At 38.5% G+C, this 17,909-nt stretch overlaps 1 protein-coding gene across 1 annotated transcript in view; it reads left to right on the forward strand.

The window, feature by feature from the left end:
• LOC109829125 (uncharacterized lipoprotein syc1174_c-like) overlaps positions 1,945 to 17,909 on the forward strand; it is an 18,892-nt gene continuing 2,927 nt past the window's right edge. The window contains exons 1-6 of the mRNA XM_020396230.1: positions 1,945 to 2,032; positions 12,059 to 12,238; positions 13,677 to 13,805; positions 14,193 to 14,369; positions 14,480 to 14,620; positions 17,471 to 17,659. Of these exons, the coding sequence (XP_020251819.1) occupies positions 12,137 to 12,238; positions 13,677 to 13,805; positions 14,193 to 14,369; positions 14,480 to 14,620; positions 17,471 to 17,659 (738 nt within the window). The 5' untranslated portion in view covers positions 1,945 to 2,032; positions 12,059 to 12,136. The remainder of the gene's footprint in view (positions 2,033 to 12,058; positions 12,239 to 13,676; positions 13,806 to 14,192; positions 14,370 to 14,479; positions 14,621 to 17,470; positions 17,660 to 17,909) is intronic.

The raw sequence follows: 17,909 nt of genomic DNA on the forward strand, positions 1-17,909 counted from the left end.
TGTTATGTACATGATATTTACAAGAGATAAGCATGCTGTATTATATGAACAACATCTTTAAAACATCAGTTCTCTGCGTAATTATATAGAGATAAGCATGCTGTATTATATGAACAACATCTTTAAAACATCAGTTCTCTGCGTAATTATATCAACTCAAAACTTTATTCTAAAGATGATAACCAGTCTAATAAAGCTTTGTTGGCGAGCTCAGGAACCTTATCATAAGGACAATGCCCAGCTTGCAAATTCACAACATAAGTCTTTGGATAGAACTCTTTGCAAATTCAAAACCGAAATCGAACCGAACCGAACCGAATTTCGGTTGGGCCGAATATTCGGATGAAGGGGAAAAAATCTGGATCTGGATGAGAGTTTTGAGAATCCGAAAAATTCGGATTGGATGCGGATTGGGCATAAAACCGAACCGAACCGAATATGCCCAGCCCTTGAGTCAGCTAAAATTGGCTATTTATGCCTCAAATGGCTTTAAATCGCGTAGAATTTGTCCGAGTAAAAAGTCAATTGGTGGGGTTGATGATATTGCTTCCAGTTGTCAGTTAATTTGTCCGTCATTTTCTTTTTCTATTTATGCATCAATTTTGTAGAAAGTTTTAGCAACATTTGATTTGAAGTTTAAGGGAGATTAAGTAGTATGTAATTTGTAAAAGTGCATTTTTTTTAAAAAAAATTCCCCATTTTTAAAGTGCTGCCTAAATGAGAAGTAAGTTATCTTGTATCTGAGAAATTCTTGGCTAATTATCATCCTGATGTTTAATCTTGTATTTTTGTGTGAACTCTTCAGCCTAGTAGTTAACTTAATGCTGGTTATGGATGTATCAAATGGATTATGGGTGATTTAACGTCCTACCTTCTATCTGGGAAAAAAATATATATCATATAAGTTGTTTAGATGGCTTACTCATCTGTTGCTTGGAGCATGCAAGACTTTATCATCATCATTGTAATAGATGTGTGAATGATTAAATATTTATTGCAATTAAAAAATTTGTTAATATAGTATAATAGTTAAAATAAACATCAAAATATTTAAAGATTGATTAATATTGATATTATTAATATTATTATATTGTTTTTAATATTTTATATTAAAATAATCTTAAAAAATAATATTATTGTATATTATAACTATTATTTATTTAATCATTTGATGGTATATCAAGTTAAACTTGAATTTAATTGAGCTATAAATATAATATTATAAAAAGATGTCATACTAATTGTCCCACTCAAATTTTCCCATTATCCCATTTTACCTCATTTTATCCCAATCAAATTATCCTATTAGGCAAAATTACCCCGTTAGAACAATTTACCCCAATTTACCCCAAATTACCCCCAATGAATAACCCCCCTAAATAAGCCGCCTATAGTCATAGGGAAGTGATGTCTCACGGGAAAGTGTTAAAAAGAAGGGAGATAAATACCCTAATTCCCGGTCCCGGACCTCAAAAGTATTAAGTAGATTATGGTTATTTATTTCTTTTATCAATTTTCTTTTATTTTCGCTTGCTCGCCAGGAAATGAACACTTTTAGGCTTTGGGCCAGGACTAAACCTAAACCTCTATATCCAACCTTTTCACCAAAAAAATCTTGGCCCGGTAAAATCCAGCTTCCCATAGAGCGGGAGGACGCGCCTCCTCCGTTCTCCTCATTCGGCCCTCAATGTCACTCCATCTCAAGCCGTGCCATGTCACGTGACCCACTTCCGCCCCTCTCCACCGTCGCATCTCCAGACGACGCGCGTCGCCGCCCTCTCATTGTCCGGCTTCCCTGGCTCCAATCCCAATGTTGCCCCTCTCTCTGCTCCCTCAAAATTTAAAGATTCTGGGGGTTTTTCTCCGTAAATTTGTTGCTTTTGGCAGTTTAGGAGGCGGCGTACAGCGGAATCGGTGATGATCGTGCGCGACGGGGGTCGAGCGGCCGCCGTCGGAAGGGTTCGCGCGGAGACCTCTGCCGGTCGCTAGGACGCTCGCTTCCGTCGTCGACTGCCTCATCTCTCATCCAAATGTATTTGCTTCCCTGCTCTCTTATCTTTCCATTACCTGGTGGCTTTGTTCTTTTTAAACGGTGTTTTCGTCTTTGTGCGTTCGGATGTCAGGCACGTGCAGTGCCCGTTATCATATGCCAGGAACTATGGGCAAAATTTGTGCCTGGCTTTCTTCCAAATTTAGATAATTTAGACTTTAGCTGCCGTGTATATGTGATTTGTCCCCCCTTTTTTCGCTCTTAACTCCGAATGGAGACTGAAAAGAGAAGTTAAAATAGTTTAGAACAAGTGTAGTTAGCAACTTTTCACATAATCATTGGATACTTTCCAGAAAAGAAATTATCTTATATACAACAAAAAAGTATGTCCATCTTCAGTTCCAAAGTTTAATATGTTCCAAACATTTGAGAACAAAGCCAATTTAACATGAATCGATGCGCTACCATCAGTCCATTGTATTCATTGTAGGCGTCAAAAAATGCTGAGAGATATCCAAACACAACTCAAAAGGAAGTCATCCAAAATGTCAAAAAGAACACAAGTATAAGTCTGTCTCGCACGCGAGACAGTCTTTACTGTCTCGCACGCGAGACAGACTTGACTGTCTCGCCGTGCGAGACAGTCTTTACTGTCTCGCGGGCGAGACAAGGAAATTTATTGTCTGCGCTACTGGTGGACAGCTCTGTTTCTGCAGGGTCAAAACTACTTTGCATAACCGCCAAACAACGTGGCACTAAACTGTTCAGAACGTGGGAAATGTCGTGGGCGAGAATCACGTTGATAACTGCCAAAATAACGGAGTTTGAAACGTGGGAAGGCAGTTACAGCGAAAACTGCCAGGATATTCCTTTTCGCGAGACAGTGTTTACTGTCGTCGCGGCCGAGACAGCAAACACTGTCTGCGCCCGCCGAGACAGCAAACACTGTCTCGGCAGCGCCGAGACAGCAAATTGCCTGTCTGCGCGAGCTTGTTTTTCCGCCAACTGTTCTCTAGGGGTTATAAATACCCCGAAGGCCATTTTTAGAGAGAGGCCTGATCATTTTGAGGGGACAACTTACAGAGCAGAGTTCCTGAGCTTCCGGCAATTCCTTGAGATTCGAGCTTTGACTTGATCTTAAGAAGAACGACTATCTTACTTTGATAAGATATCGTTTCAAATTCTCACTTCGATAAACGAAGGAAGAATCATTAAACCCCTCACGATTCAATCAGAATCTGTGATTTGGTGGTTCACGAGTCAAAGCGCTCCCGGCACAGGCAAAGATCCCACGCAAGCAGCGATCCAAACAACGATCCTGCGTTTGTTTCTCAAGAGTTGTAATTTTTTCCTTTTGTTGTGTAAAAAGAGTCTTATAAAAAGGCTATCTTTTTTTTTTGAATTTATTGTAATCGACCGAAGATATAATGAATTCCATGACAAAGTCAACTTTTGACGCAAACAAGCTGACGACCACAGTGGGAGCCAACGGTCTCGCTGCCGAGACCGTCGTGTCGTAGCCAACCATCAAGATCCCGGTTGAATCAACGGTCGCGTACGAGTTCGATCAAGCGAAGTTTGAGGAGTATTTGTCATCCCCATCTGTAAAGTCTTCCTCGCCTTGCAAATGCAGGAAGATTTCATCTTTGTTGAAGTTGTCAAACACTACAGATGAAGACTCTCGCTTAATTGTTGCTGAGGATTCTACTCGCAACCTCTCTGCTCATAATGACTCTTCTCCAATTAAGGAGTTATTAAATCAAAGCCCGCCGGCATTGACGAAAAGAGCTCGTCAGAGACAACGCCAACGCCGCGCTCGCCAAGTGGCTAAGACCTTGGAACAACCCGACGGAGTTCGTTATCATGCAGACTTAGAGTCGAGGAGACATCGAGTGGTTCAGTTGTCTCAACGACCAATCACTTATGTCTCTGCTAAACTCACGACGGAGGAATGGATTATTGTCAAAAGGACTCGTTCGACCCTTAAAGAACGTATACAAAAACGTCGTGCAAACGCTGCTTATGCCCGTGCTCTCTTACAATAAAGACGAGAAAGGATGAAGGAAACGGTGGTCAAAGAACCACCGAAACTCTGTCAAGTTTGGATTCCAAAGTCTGAAGTTGTGAAAAATCAGCATTCGGAGCCCGTTAGGACTCCACACCCGCAAGGGGGTGGTTCTAAACGTATGACTCTTGACATAACCTTGGGTCGCTCAGAGACGACGACAAGTCATTCTGGGTATGTTAATAAGGTTCAAACACAAAAACAGAAGATAGGTTGCTCTGTTCACCATGCTGACGAGTTGTACTATCAAACTAAAGGTGGAAACAAATCACATAAAAGGACTGTTCGAGAAACGAATCGTCATTGTGTATGTGAAAAACTTATCAAAGCAGTGTTGTCCAAATGTGACTGCTTTAAAGCCATTCCGCCGAAAGTTTCTGTGTTCCAGAGACTTTCTACTGAAATGTCGAAGCCTAAGCCGAGACATTTCCGCAAGAGAAAATCAGCTGCCAAAGATGATGAATTCCCCGAGGTCACCATCAACGTGGCTGATAAAAGAAAGTCTAAGCAGCATTCAAGTGACTCAAATCCCGATTTTTCCCCGAGAGAAAAAGTCAATCCAAGAATTGCTCAAAGTATGTCTCGACTCCAATTAGGAGCCATCAGACGCAGAGATTACAAGAGAATGCAAGAAGAAATGTCCTCGGAGGATGAGCTCTCGGACACTTGTTCTGCGATCGCTTCGGATGATACATCATCTAGCATAAGGCAAACCAGAGAAGTACTCACAATCACCTCTGATCAATTCACTCAAATGCTTCAAGAAGCTCTAGCCAAACAACGTGAAGAAATTAGAGCTGAGATGAAGACAGAGATGGAGTTAGCTATCCAACAAATGAGAGAATTGCTAGCTCAACCTCCTCAACCTTCTGAGTCCAGTCAGCGAGCTGAATCCAGTCGCCACACTCAGAATGTTGTAGATGACAGTGATCCAGAAATGGATGAAGTCATTATAGCTGATACACCTCCCAATAGCAATAACGCTGGGGTGGTCTAACGGATTCTCCTAATAACGAGATTGGGGGTGGTTCAATAGTACCTCTCACAGGGGGTGCTCTAACTCATTCTCCTCAACGTCCTTCGAATGAAGACATAGACGATAAAGGGAAAATAAAAGAGCTCGAAAACAAAATCAACGCTTTGATGACGGCTCAAGAAGTGAAGAAGACGGGTATTCCATGTCCCTATCCAAGAGAATGGGATTCAATACCGTATCCGGCAAAGTTCAATCTGATTAACTTCACACCGTTTGAGGGGAAGAGCTCGCCTATTCAGCACTTGATTTATTTCAAGTCTCATTTGGGCATGATCTCTGGAAACGAGGCTTTAATGGTTCGGTCATTCGTTGGCACCCTTCGTGGGCCCGCCTTTGATTGGTACCCACGTCTCAAGCCAGGGAGCATCAATTGCTGGAATGACATGGAAAGTTTGTTCCTCGGTAATTTCTTCGATGATGACACCGAAATGTCAATCGGAACCCTTTTAGATGAGAAGCAAAAAGACAGAGAGTCAATCGATAATTTTGTCAAGCGCTTCCGTGGTAAAGCAATAAATTGCAGAGATCCTATTACAGAGGAGTTCATCCTGCAAACATGCCACAATAACCTCTCCATCGATGTCCTGGAAGCTCTGGGGGTCATACCATCCACCACTTGGAAAGAGTTAAAACTACGTGGTGAACAAGCTGAACACTTTCTTAAAAGAAAGAAAGCTGAGAAAAACCAACCGACGACATCTACAATCGCTGTGAACGCGACTCTCGATCCGAGGTTCTAAAAGGAGTATTCTTTCCAAGATGATGAAGCTCCAGCCATATTGGAATACCTCCTCGCCAATGATAAAATCGAGCTACCGCCTATTAAAGATCAGGATGGTGCTAAGATGATTACAGATCCAAACTACTGTGCATACCACAGAAGGATTCTTCATCCCACCAATATTTGCTTTGGACTCAAAAACAAGATCCAAGCCCTAATTGACTCCGGCGTCATAACGGCGAAAGAAGTCGAGTAAAGACGACCATAATACTCCATCGGATACACGAGTTTAAACTGTTTTCCCTAACTCCATTGGGTACACGAGTATAAACTGTTTTCCCTGACTCCGATAAGTATACGAGTATAAACTGCTTCTCCATCTCACTCCGAAGAGTATACGAGTATAAACTGCTTCTCAACACTCCAAAGAGTATACGAGTATAAATTGCTCCTCGATACTCCAACAGGTATATGAGTCTAAACTATTTCCTTTCTTTCACGGGAAGTTCCTAGAGAATGCCATGCATTGTACTTTTAAGGATAACCCGATCATACAGCTAAACATAATGATAAACCCAGTTTCGCAAGAAAAGCTGGGGGTGGATGGTTCATGTAACGAAAGTTCCTAAAAGAATACTATATGTAATTTTCTTAGGAATAACCCTATCATTACAAACAAAGTGTTAAACACTACATCCCCACGGTGATTTTCGAATACTCTTTTGCTGAGATGAGGTTCGATCACTTCATTGGATCAATCCTCCCTCACAAATTGAACGATCAAACCTTTAAACAGTTAGGATCGTCTCAAATTCCCATCTTGGTCAAACCTTTAAACAGTTAGGACCAAAGCCAAAATCCCCTCTCGATTCGTTCCATGAACGAGAGGTCCACAAATTGAACGATCAAACCTTTAAACAGTTAGGATCGTCTCAAATTCCCATCTTGGTCAAACCTTTAAACAGTTAGGACCAAAGCCAAAATCCCCTCTCGATTCGTTCCATGAACGAGAGGTCCACAAATTGAACGATCAAACCTTTAAACAGTTAGGATCGTATCAAATTCCCATCTTGGTCAAACCTTTAAACAGTTAGGACCAAAACCAAAATCCCCTCTCGATTCGTTCCATGAACGAGAGGTCCTCAAATTGAACGATCAAACCTTTAAACAGTTAGGATCGTCTCAAATTCCCATCTTGGTCAAACCTTTAAACAGTTAGGACCAAAGCCAAAATCCCCTCTCGATTCGTTCCATGAACGAGAGGTCCACAAATTGAACGATCAAACCTTTAAACAGTTAGGATCGTCTCAAATTCCCATCTTGGTCAAACCTTTAAACAGTTAGGACCAAAGCCAAAATTCCCTCTCGATTCGTTCCATGAACGAGAGGTCCACAAATTGAACGATCAAACCTTTAAACAGTTAGGATCGTTCTCAAATTCTCACTTGGTCAAACCTTTAAACGGTTAGGACCAAAACCAAAATCCCCTCTCGATTCCTTTCATGAAAGAGAGGTCCACAAATTGAACGATCAAACCTTTAAACAGTTAGGATCGTCTCAAATTCTCACTTGGTCAAACCTTTAAACAGTTAGAACCAAAGCCAAAATCCCCTCTCGATTCCTTCAATGAACGAGAGGTCCATAAATCAACCGATCAAACCTTCCTACAGTTAGGATCACCTCGAAACTCTCACTTGGTCAAACCTTACTACAGTTAGGACCACAACCAAAATCTCCTTTCGATTCATTTTGCGAACGAAAGGTCCAGCTTTGAATTGAATAATCAAACCTTATGACAGTTAGGATTATTCAAACCAATCAAGATTCTCTAAGTGGAGATCCCACTTTGAGTTTCCCTTTGCACCAGGAGATAGAATATAAAATTCTTCCTCTCCAATTTTGGGTTTATCTCTACCAACAAACAAGAGACCAGGAGATAGAATATAAAATTCTTCCTCTAAACAAAAGACCAGGAGATAGAATATAAAATTCTTCCTCTCCAATTCTGGGTTTATCTCTACCAACAAACAAGAGACCAGGAGATAGAATATAAAATTCTTCCTCTCTGATTTTGGGTTTATCTCTACCAACAAACAAGAGACCAGGAGATAGAATATAAAATTCTTTCTCTCCGATTTCGGGTTTATCTCTACCAACAAAAAAAAGAGATCACATTACTCCAATAGGTACACGAGTCTAAACTGTTTCCCTACCATCAACAAGAAGTTTCTAGAGAATATCACTCAAAATATTCTTAAGAATAACCTGGCTACCTCCCAACGGGTATACGAGGTTAAACTATTTCCCGAGAACTTCAAAAAAAAAAAAAGTATAAACTGTGTTCCTATGAAGACTGATACAGTGATTAACAATGCGGTATCAATTTGATGACAAAAGCTGAATTCACAAGTATAAATTCCAGCTTCAATTCAAGATCTCGACGACGGTCAAGCGATGAACGCCATACCGAAATGACCTTAGCTATTCTACAAAGCACTGAATAGACTGAGAGACAAAGAGATCAAGTGTTGAAGCCATCTACAGGTTCTTCTATACGATCTACCCAACCAAGCATTGAAATGATCATAAGTAAGACCTATCTTATCCAAAGCATCCCAGAACTCCTCTATAAAAGATTGAGTCTGGAATACTTTGGAGGGGGTATCTGTAGGCGTCAAAAAATGCTGAGAGATATCCAAACACAGCTCAAAAGGAAGTCATCCAAAATGTCAAAAAGAACACAAGTATAGACTGTCTCGCACGCGAGACAGTCTTTACTGTCTCGCACGCGAGACAGACTTGACTGTCTCGCGGGCGAGACAGACTTTTACTGTCTCGCCCACGCGAGACAGTCTTTACTGTCTCGCAGTGAAGGCAGTACGTCAGAGACCAGCTAGAACCCTACAGCCTTTACCCATTCCAGAGTGAAAGTGGGAAGATATATCTATGAATTTCATTAAAGGGATGCTAAGATCAAAGAAAGAAAATGAATCTTTTGGATGATAATTGATTCGTTGATGTAGTCGGTGAAATTTTGCTGTGAAAACGACTTGTACAGTGGAGATGTATGCAAAGATATTTGTCCAGGAAATAGTATGATTTCATGAAAGTTGGTTTTGTCATGGAATTCATTATATCTTCGTTTGATTACAACAAATTCAAAGAAATAGCCTTTTTATAAGACTTCTTTTACACAACAAAATAAAAATTACAACTCTTGGGAAACAAACGCAGGATCGTTGTTTGGATCACTGCTTGCGTGGGATCTTTGCCTGTGCCGGGGGTGCGTTAGCCCGTGCCACCAAATCACAGATTCTGATTGAATCGTGAGGGGTTTATGATTCTGACTTCGTTTATCGAAGTGAGAACTTGAAACAATATCTTATCAAGGTAAGATAGTCGTTCTTCTTGAAATCAAGTCAAAGCCTGAATATCAAGGAGCTACAGAAGCTCGAGTACTCTGCCCTCTGCTCTGAAATCAGCCTGTGGATGCTCTCTGATCAGCCCCCGTCAGAAATGACCCTAGGGGGGTATTTATAGCCTCTGGGGTTCATAACTAACAAAACTCAACAAAAGACAGAATTAATATGGCGAGACAGTGTTTACTGTCTCGCTGGCCGAGACAGTGTTAACACACACTTAGATATGAAGAGATTGAAAAGCTCATTTGGATTCAACTGTTTATGCAACTGCCAGATGCCTCCTGTTCTTAAAGGCAGGTCAACATATTGCTTAACTTTAGCTTTGTTTGCAGCAAACATTATTCTTTCATTATTCTTGAAGAACATTATTCATATGCTACCTATATGTTTTGCTTACTTGATCCGCCAACTGTTCCTAGGGGTTATAAATACCCCCCGAATGCCATTTTTGAGAGAGGCTGATCATTTTGAGCACTTCAGAGCAGAGAGAGCAGAGTTCCTGAGCTTCCGGCAATTCCTTGAGATTCGAGCTTTGACTTGATCTTAAGAAGAACGACTATCTTACTTTGATAAGATATCGTTTCAAATTCTCACTTCGATAAACGAAGGAAGAATCATTAAACCCCTTACGATTCAATCAGAATCTGTGATTTGGTGGTCCACGAGTCAAAGCGCTCCCGGCACAGGCAAAGATCCCACGCAAGCAGCGATCCAAACAACGATCCTGCGTTTGTTTCTCAAGAGTTGTAATTTTTTCCTTTTGTTGTGTAAAAGGAGTCTTATAAAAAGGCTATCTCTTTTTTTTTTAAATTTATTGTAATCGACCGAAGATATAATGAATTCCACAACGAGAGCAACTTTTGACGCAAACATCCATCTCACACACTTTTCTCCCCCTCTCATCGGCATCCTAAAAATCACCCAAATTCTTTAAACGCTAATACATATGCAGTCGATCAATGGAAATTGAGAAGTTTTGTATTAGGAGGCAAGGATAGTAAAAACTGCAATGTCAACTTACAACAAACATGAAGCGACTGTTTGGCTTTATAATTTACTAACTTATAGGTAACTTTAAGTCATAGGTATAGGTTTGCAAACTGTAGCTTAAAAAATTTGTCATGTCCTGGATCTGCGAGCCCGTTCGCGTGGTGTAAGCTAGGGGAGCCACTGAGTGTAGCGCGTTGTTTGGCCCAAATCACTGCCTAAATCGACTAGCCGATGCTACACTTGAATCTCAAGGCTTACCTTATAAATACGGCCTATTCATTGTCACCACTTGATGTGGGACTAAAGTTTGGGGTGTCGCAAAACTGCTAGTCACAGTTTTTCTAAAGTGCAGTTTAATCACCTTCTTTTTACTTGCATCTTTTTCGGAGTAATAAAATAATCACTTTCCCTGTCAGAAAACCAACCTCTTCCTTCTTCATTTGTGTGTGTGTACATTTAGCATTCATGGAAATCTATGGAAGCTGTGTCCTGCAATCATCAGCAACATCATCATCCATGGGTAATCCTTGACTTTTGGTCAACAACAACTATGGATTAGAACATGGCTGCCAATATTGGTAGGACTTTCGATCATCTGTGGGCTAACAAGACGTCAACCATGGCCGGAGTGGATCATCCATTTTTTTGTGGGCTAACCATACCTTATATCAGAGACATCGGTCACTCTACAGACTCCATTGACACCATCTTTGGGGCTAACCTTTGATAGCACTTGCTGGGGGTATCGGGTCTCTTTCAGGAGTTAAATGAGTTTAAGTGTAGGTTGGAAATTAATCTGACACAAAGATATAGCTACTAGGTATTCGCCCCAACTCTCTATTGAAAATTGAAATTCCTTACTCTTTTAAACATTTGAATTTTCCATCTATTTCTTTGTGATGTCAGGTTCATGCTGATCATTCTTTCGATCGTATAGCAGCAGTAATAGCGTATGAAGAGTGAAGAATGATGAAGGATGCTAGATTCTATATTCTATTAAATAATCCTCCAATTGATATTTCAATCCAGATTCAACCTAATTCCTAAAAATTATTCTGCTCAAGTTCTGGTTGATGATAAATTGCACATTTTGCTGGCCCAGAATTTTTAGATCTTTGGCATGGAACACAATTTTCTCAGGCACAATTGTTTTTCCATTCAAGAATTTTATAAGAATCCTATCGGCTTTATTACTCTTCGCTGTCACCTCATTTGGTGATGTTGGGACACTAACTATGGTACAAGTTCTAAATAATGAGCTATGATATTTCAAGTGGTAGCTCTACTCTTGTTTTGCACGTATCGTATTCATAAATGCAGCCAAATCGCCAACTTCACTGATATATTAACTTTTTATTCACAAAAGTCTAATGAACTATGCATCACACTGAAGATATGCACACACATATATGTTTTTAACATGTTTGATAAGGTATTTTGCAAAGGTTCTATATTCTATCAAATATCCAAACTCCAAAGTTGTTGAGTGATTAGTTGATTTAGAAGCATCCAGACTTGTGTATGGACAATTCAGCATGACTAGTATGTGAAGTTTTCTTGCTAGCAAAGTCATCATGTTCCATTTTGGATAATACTTGTTGTGCAAATTTTCTTGCAAATGCTTCTAATTTTAATTGTGTTTTTCCATATTGCTTCTATATATAACATATGTTGTTTCCATATTAGACGCACTTTCTTGAGCTTCTGAATCATCCTGTTTAACTGTTGAATATTTCCTCTCTTTATCTAAAGCTTGTTATACACAAAGCAACATTTCTGCATGAGTTTTCTTATACCTCCAGTGTTGTGTATCACGGCCTTTATGTTGATGCAGGCTTCTTGTGCATTGAGTTTCTTGTAAGATTGCTCCTAAATCCTGCATGTGGTGAAATGGTAGGTGTTGAATGCAGCAATGCTATACTGGCCAACAACTAACATGCTTTATGTGGAGGGATATGCGCTTGATAGATTTGCAGAAGGATCTTGGGCTTTGGAGCCTGTCCATCAAAATAGGGTATGTATAAAATCACAATCCTAATGTTCAACGTAAAAAATAATCATAACTTTTTATGGTTATGATTTGTTGGATGTTGTGGAGGAGTACTTCCAACTACTTGGCATTCATGTATATAGTATAAGGGTTATCCTCTAAATATAATATGGGATAAATGGTTCGTGTTTTTCCTCCTCTGATTTAAAGATTCTTTCTACGTAATTTTGATTAAAGAAGGGTGTGACTACCACACTCTATGTTAAAGTTATAAAAGTAGATCTAACATTTAGTTAATCACTTACTTGCCTAGCAATATTAAAACCAGAAGCTGGTGCAAATTTATCAGAAAGTTTTTAGTTCATAATTTTAGGAGTTACTCCTAAGCCACTGCATTAGATATTAAACTGTTTTAACTACTCTTTGGGATTAGTAATGTCCCATATTTAACCTTGCCCAATTTTATAAAGTTGCTGAACAGATAATATTAGCAAATAGTATCTGAGATTATAAGACTGGGGTAAGCTGTGCCAGTTTCTAATTGCTGTGAAAATCGTCTGTTTTGTTGATTGAATCTGTCTCAGATTTTTTAACCCTATCCTTTCTCCATTTTTTAGATTCCTGGAATCAATGATTCACCTCTTTAGGACCTTTGTAGAATCTTTCGCTCTGAAAATTTTCTGTAATCAATGTTAAAATTCTTGTAAATTAGCTAGATTGAAACAGATTTTATAATTTAACAATATTTGGGGTGTAAAGGGGTTATGGTGAATTGTTGATTTCTAGAGGCCTAAATTAAATGGGGAAAAAGATCTTTGCTCTTTCTTTTTTTGGGTGAATGGGGCGCTTGGGGTTTGAAGAGTTCCTAGATTACCTCAGTGGCCTCCACATAATTTTCCCAAAACTCAATTGCCATTGTTATCAAGGTCGAAGGTTGTATATACATCTTCATATGAATTTAAATTCATTGGAAATTGCCCCTTTTTTATTACACAAAGTTACTTAAGAAAGAATGTACAATACAGATCATGAAATATATGGAATCCCAGCAAAACTTCGTTCTTCCATTCAGACCAGCTACAGTTGTGAGAACAAAGAATCCAATTGGTTGTCATTTCGATGTAGGTTGAGAGTTAGTGAAAGAAACATGATAAATTTGATTAGCAAGGATAAAAAATTCTTTGATATCAAATACGTCGTAGTGGGAAACTAGTGAAGAAGAACACCCAAGGCTGTTGCCAAAATATTGGTCTGCGGTTTGTGTCACTTTTTGTATTGGAAAACATTATAACATTGAAAACCAAAAATACTGCTTATTGCATATTCTCTCAGTAATTGCATGGTTAGCTTATTAAGACATATCAAATAAGGTTTGATAGGAAACTCAGTACGATCAGTCATTGGTCTTATCAAAATTGGTTTTACCGATTGTCTTAACAGTTTTTTTACCACTGGAATATAGGTAGGTTTGGTCCTTGATGCTGGAATGGAGGAAGAACTTCGTATTCGCCATTTACAGGTTGCTGATGCCACAAGGGCTTCCTTAGGTCTGCCTGTGGTGGAGTACATTGTCACTGATACACCTCTAGAGGTGCTCATCAAACTCATATATAGTTGTCTCTAATAATATTCAGTTTTGTGATGTTTTACCTTTTTCTGAATGTTGTTCTAGTTTCAAAAATGTTTGCTACCATATCTCTTCATTTGAAGTCTAACTTCGGATAAGATGTAATGATAATTTTTCACGTTTCTTTTTAACCAAGCTAGCCAAATAAAAAAAAAATCCTGTTTATTATAGTTGTATTCGCTGGAAATTTTTCAAATTGTACTCGATAGATATCACAATTTTGATGGAATGAGGCCTGGATAATGGTGGTGTTTAAATAATTATCACACTTCAACGTCACGAATGATACACGGTTACGTTTTTAGAATCTCCAGCAACAAAATCTGATTGAGGTTGCTGATTGTTTCATAGGTTGAAATATGGATCGATCCCACATGTGGAAAATCAACAGGAAGGATTAAACATCCTGGTTCATTATTGAGGGCAGTGCATGCTCTAGTTAACAAGTCTAACATAAATGCAGTAGCAGTTGTGGGCCGCTTCCCAGATGATGATATAGATGAAATTGAGGATTATCGACAAGGAAAGGTGAATGTCAGATGTTTTTTCTTTTTTCCCCTTCTATTTATGTCTATAAAAGTACATCTGAAAGAAGTAGCTTTAGATTGTTTTAACTTTTGAGAGTCTGCACTTAGCAGGGGGTGGATCTATTGGCTGGAGTTGAAGCAGTTATAAGCCATCTTGTGGTGAAGGAGTTCCAGATTCCATGTGCTCATTCACCTGCATTATCACCTCTTCCTTTGACCTCATCACTATCCCCAAGATCTGCTGCCGAAGAGGTCACTAAGAATCTTATGCCAAATGAATTTTTCTAACCTTGCTTGTCTATATCTACTCTTCAGCTTAGTTACACTTATTTTTTATTCACTAAAATAGAACCTATTGTTGAGATCAGACATATTAACAAAAACAATCATTCATTCTCTTAATAGATCAATTGAAATACCAACTTTCATCAACCAGCCTATCTACATCGATGTAGTACATGATTTCTATCATGAAAGAAGATATGACATTTCTTGAAATCTCATAGATCTTTGCTATATATAGATAAATTTTAGAAATTGTTCACTTGCATAGTGTATTATCCATGTGCCACATTTGTGTTCATGCTCCTTATATCGATACTGGCGTCACTTATTAGCGAACTAATCTGCTTTTGTTTGCTGATCTTGGATTTGATATATCAAAGTCCGGAACTGTCAGATTTTCAGTATATTCTTTGCAACAATAATCTGCTTTTGTTTGCTGAACTTGGATTTGATATATCAAAGTCCGGAACTGTCAGAGTTTTAGTATATTCTTTGCAACAAGCTTTTGGCACTTTCCTGTACGAGTCTGGTGATATTTGATATATTGTTTGCAAGGTAAAGTTTGGTGGAAGTAAATTGTTAACTTTTAGAAAGTAAGTAAAGTTTTTTGATTATTTCTTCTTCTGACGAGTATAAAACCATGATTGTTGTAGAATAAAAAAAATCCTGACATCCCCATTCAAGTTCCAACTCTAGTGAATAGTGATAGCAAGCTAGCAACCCTAGCAATAGATACTATTCAACCAATATCAGACAAAGGGTAATACGTATTTGTAACTAATGCGTTTAATTAACTTAATATATGAGCATATAATGAATTTTGTCAGTTCCTAACATCCTCCCTCAATTTAATTCTTTTATCTAACCTGTGCGCGTATTCCTATTGTAACTCACCTCCTTTAAACAAATAGAAGAGGCTCATGAAATTGTCCTTATGAAGCAGTATATTGGAAGGGTGAAAAGATACATTGTACAAGTGACCTGAAACCTTGGTACAAACAAATACTTCTAAGTAGTTCCTATGTCTATATCGGACTATACCAAACTGTGAAGTTTGAACATTTCAAAGATAGGCAAGTGACTCATGTAGAACATAAAAAATATTATAAATAGAAGTAAAGAAAGCCGAGAATATACATGTAGCTTTGATGAAATTTAGAAACATTCATGATGAACAGGCAAAGGGTATGCTTTTTGTACGCTTGGTGTCAGATAGTGGTGTGCAGTGCCTCACTCAAGGGCGCATCACCGATGTTAGCAATCTGTGAAGTGGAGAGCTATATTGCAAGGGTTGCTTATGCATAAGTCGTGGTGATTTCAGAATAAAATATTGAAATTGAGGTACAAAATATGCACTCATGGGTAGGGATAAAAGAGGCCTTAAAATTTGATTTTTCTGATTGTTTGAAGGAAAGTGTTAATTTTTCATGGAAGCACAGCTTCTCCCTAAAATCTAATCTAGTAAGCACATAAAGAAAGCAAAAAAGAAGTACAAGAAACAGACAAGGTCTATGTGGTCCATACTCTGTGAGGCATGGACAAGTGAATTCTGTATGATAAAAGAACATACACTTCGTCACTCAAGGCCCAATAGTTTCTACTGAAAGTGGAGGATGTAGAGCATGAGCTTTCCCCCAATATCCACGATTCCGCAGTGCATATCAATCTCACAGACGTCGTCTACACTCTTCACTTGATCTCCAAGAGTCATTATAATAGCATACGATCCAATAACAGATTAACCTCTTACTAAGAGATCTAAGAGCTTTACCTATACGAGAGCAAATTCCTAGCATTTAGAAGTTAGCAGCCAAACAAAGGGTCAGTTTTGCTTAGGCGTTCATTGATTAAGCAAATGACCATGCCCATCTAATTAACTTGAAGGTGACAAGAGAAAAGGACACGACAAAGGAAGCTAGAGATCTCCTCAACCATAACCCATAATGGGAAAAAGTTGTACCTTGGGAACTCCAATATAGAGGCAAATTCTATGTGTTACTATAATATAAACTAACAAAAATTTAAACTCACCTACTAAAATCTTGAACAAATGAACTGCAGAATGTAGCAGAGGGATGAAAAAACTTCAGAAGTTTTTTCAGTCTATACACTAACTCACTTGAATTGCAAATTTTTAGTTTTTAAAAACTTTCAGAAATAAATTGGATCAATTACCAGATTGGTATTTTTGTACACCCCTCTTACTAGTTTGGTGTTTTCCCTAGCTTCAATGATTTTTTGGTACCTTTTCTGTGCATCATGAATCCATGATTAGCCGCTAAAGTATAATGCCAAGCCTGGTTTGGATCAGATGGATTGGGGTCCTCTTGCCTAGCAGTTTGAATCAACCAGAGTCCTATGTGGAGCACAACATTGAAAATGCTCAATTGAAAATAGGTTGGATTATGAATGTAAATGTTCATGAAACAAAATCCGTAGAAGTGGAGAAAATGGAACATATCTATTACTTTTCTTTTATGAGGCGTGATGGTGGATAATTTCCTCCTGAGGTTCAAACCAGTGAACTCTTGAGGTTGCAATCTTTTAACATGAGTTAGAGAACATGCTACATTTTGTCTCCAGCACTTCGTAATGATATAACTAGGAAAAAGAATGACAAGTAACTAGAAATGATCTGCTGAGCTACAAAAAGGCTTAAAATTCATCACTGCACTATTAATCAGAAGGAAGAAATTTATTATATTTAGAAATGGAGTACTTTACTAATTATGAAATAAATTGATTTAGTTTCTTCATTTTATCTTATGCAACTTCTTTGGATCTATGACTAACTATTCTCCTTTTACTATGTACCAGCTTGGCTACACCTTTCTCCCTTGTGTGCTTGCTGGATTAAGTCGTGCACCACAGTACGTGGTCGAGAAACCTGGCAGCTTAGAAGCTGGTTATGTATTAGCTAGTGATGTTGACAGTGTACTTCTTCCTATTGATGCTTGTGGAGGGGATGGTGCTCTTGCTTTTGCAAGAAGGGGGCTAAAAAATAAGGTACATATCATTATCATTGATATAGTTACTGGTTATCTATTGATCCTATTAGCTTGTGATAGCAGTATTTGTTGCTCAGAATCATTTCAAATTCTAACTATATTGACTGCTTTTGTCCTTGAAAAATTGTGCTTGTTCATTTTCCTGATGTAAATTTCACATAACTCCCTGATAGTAATTACATTAAGCTACTACATGGCCCACATGTAACAACTTTTGGACAATTTTATTCCTATCTACTAAATATAAC

The sequence above is a fragment of the Asparagus officinalis genome, chromosome 1 (assembly GCF_001876935.1).
Source record: "Asparagus officinalis chromosome 1, Aspof.V1, whole genome shotgun sequence".
Taxonomy (NCBI): domain Eukaryota; kingdom Viridiplantae; phylum Streptophyta; class Magnoliopsida; order Asparagales; family Asparagaceae; genus Asparagus; species Asparagus officinalis.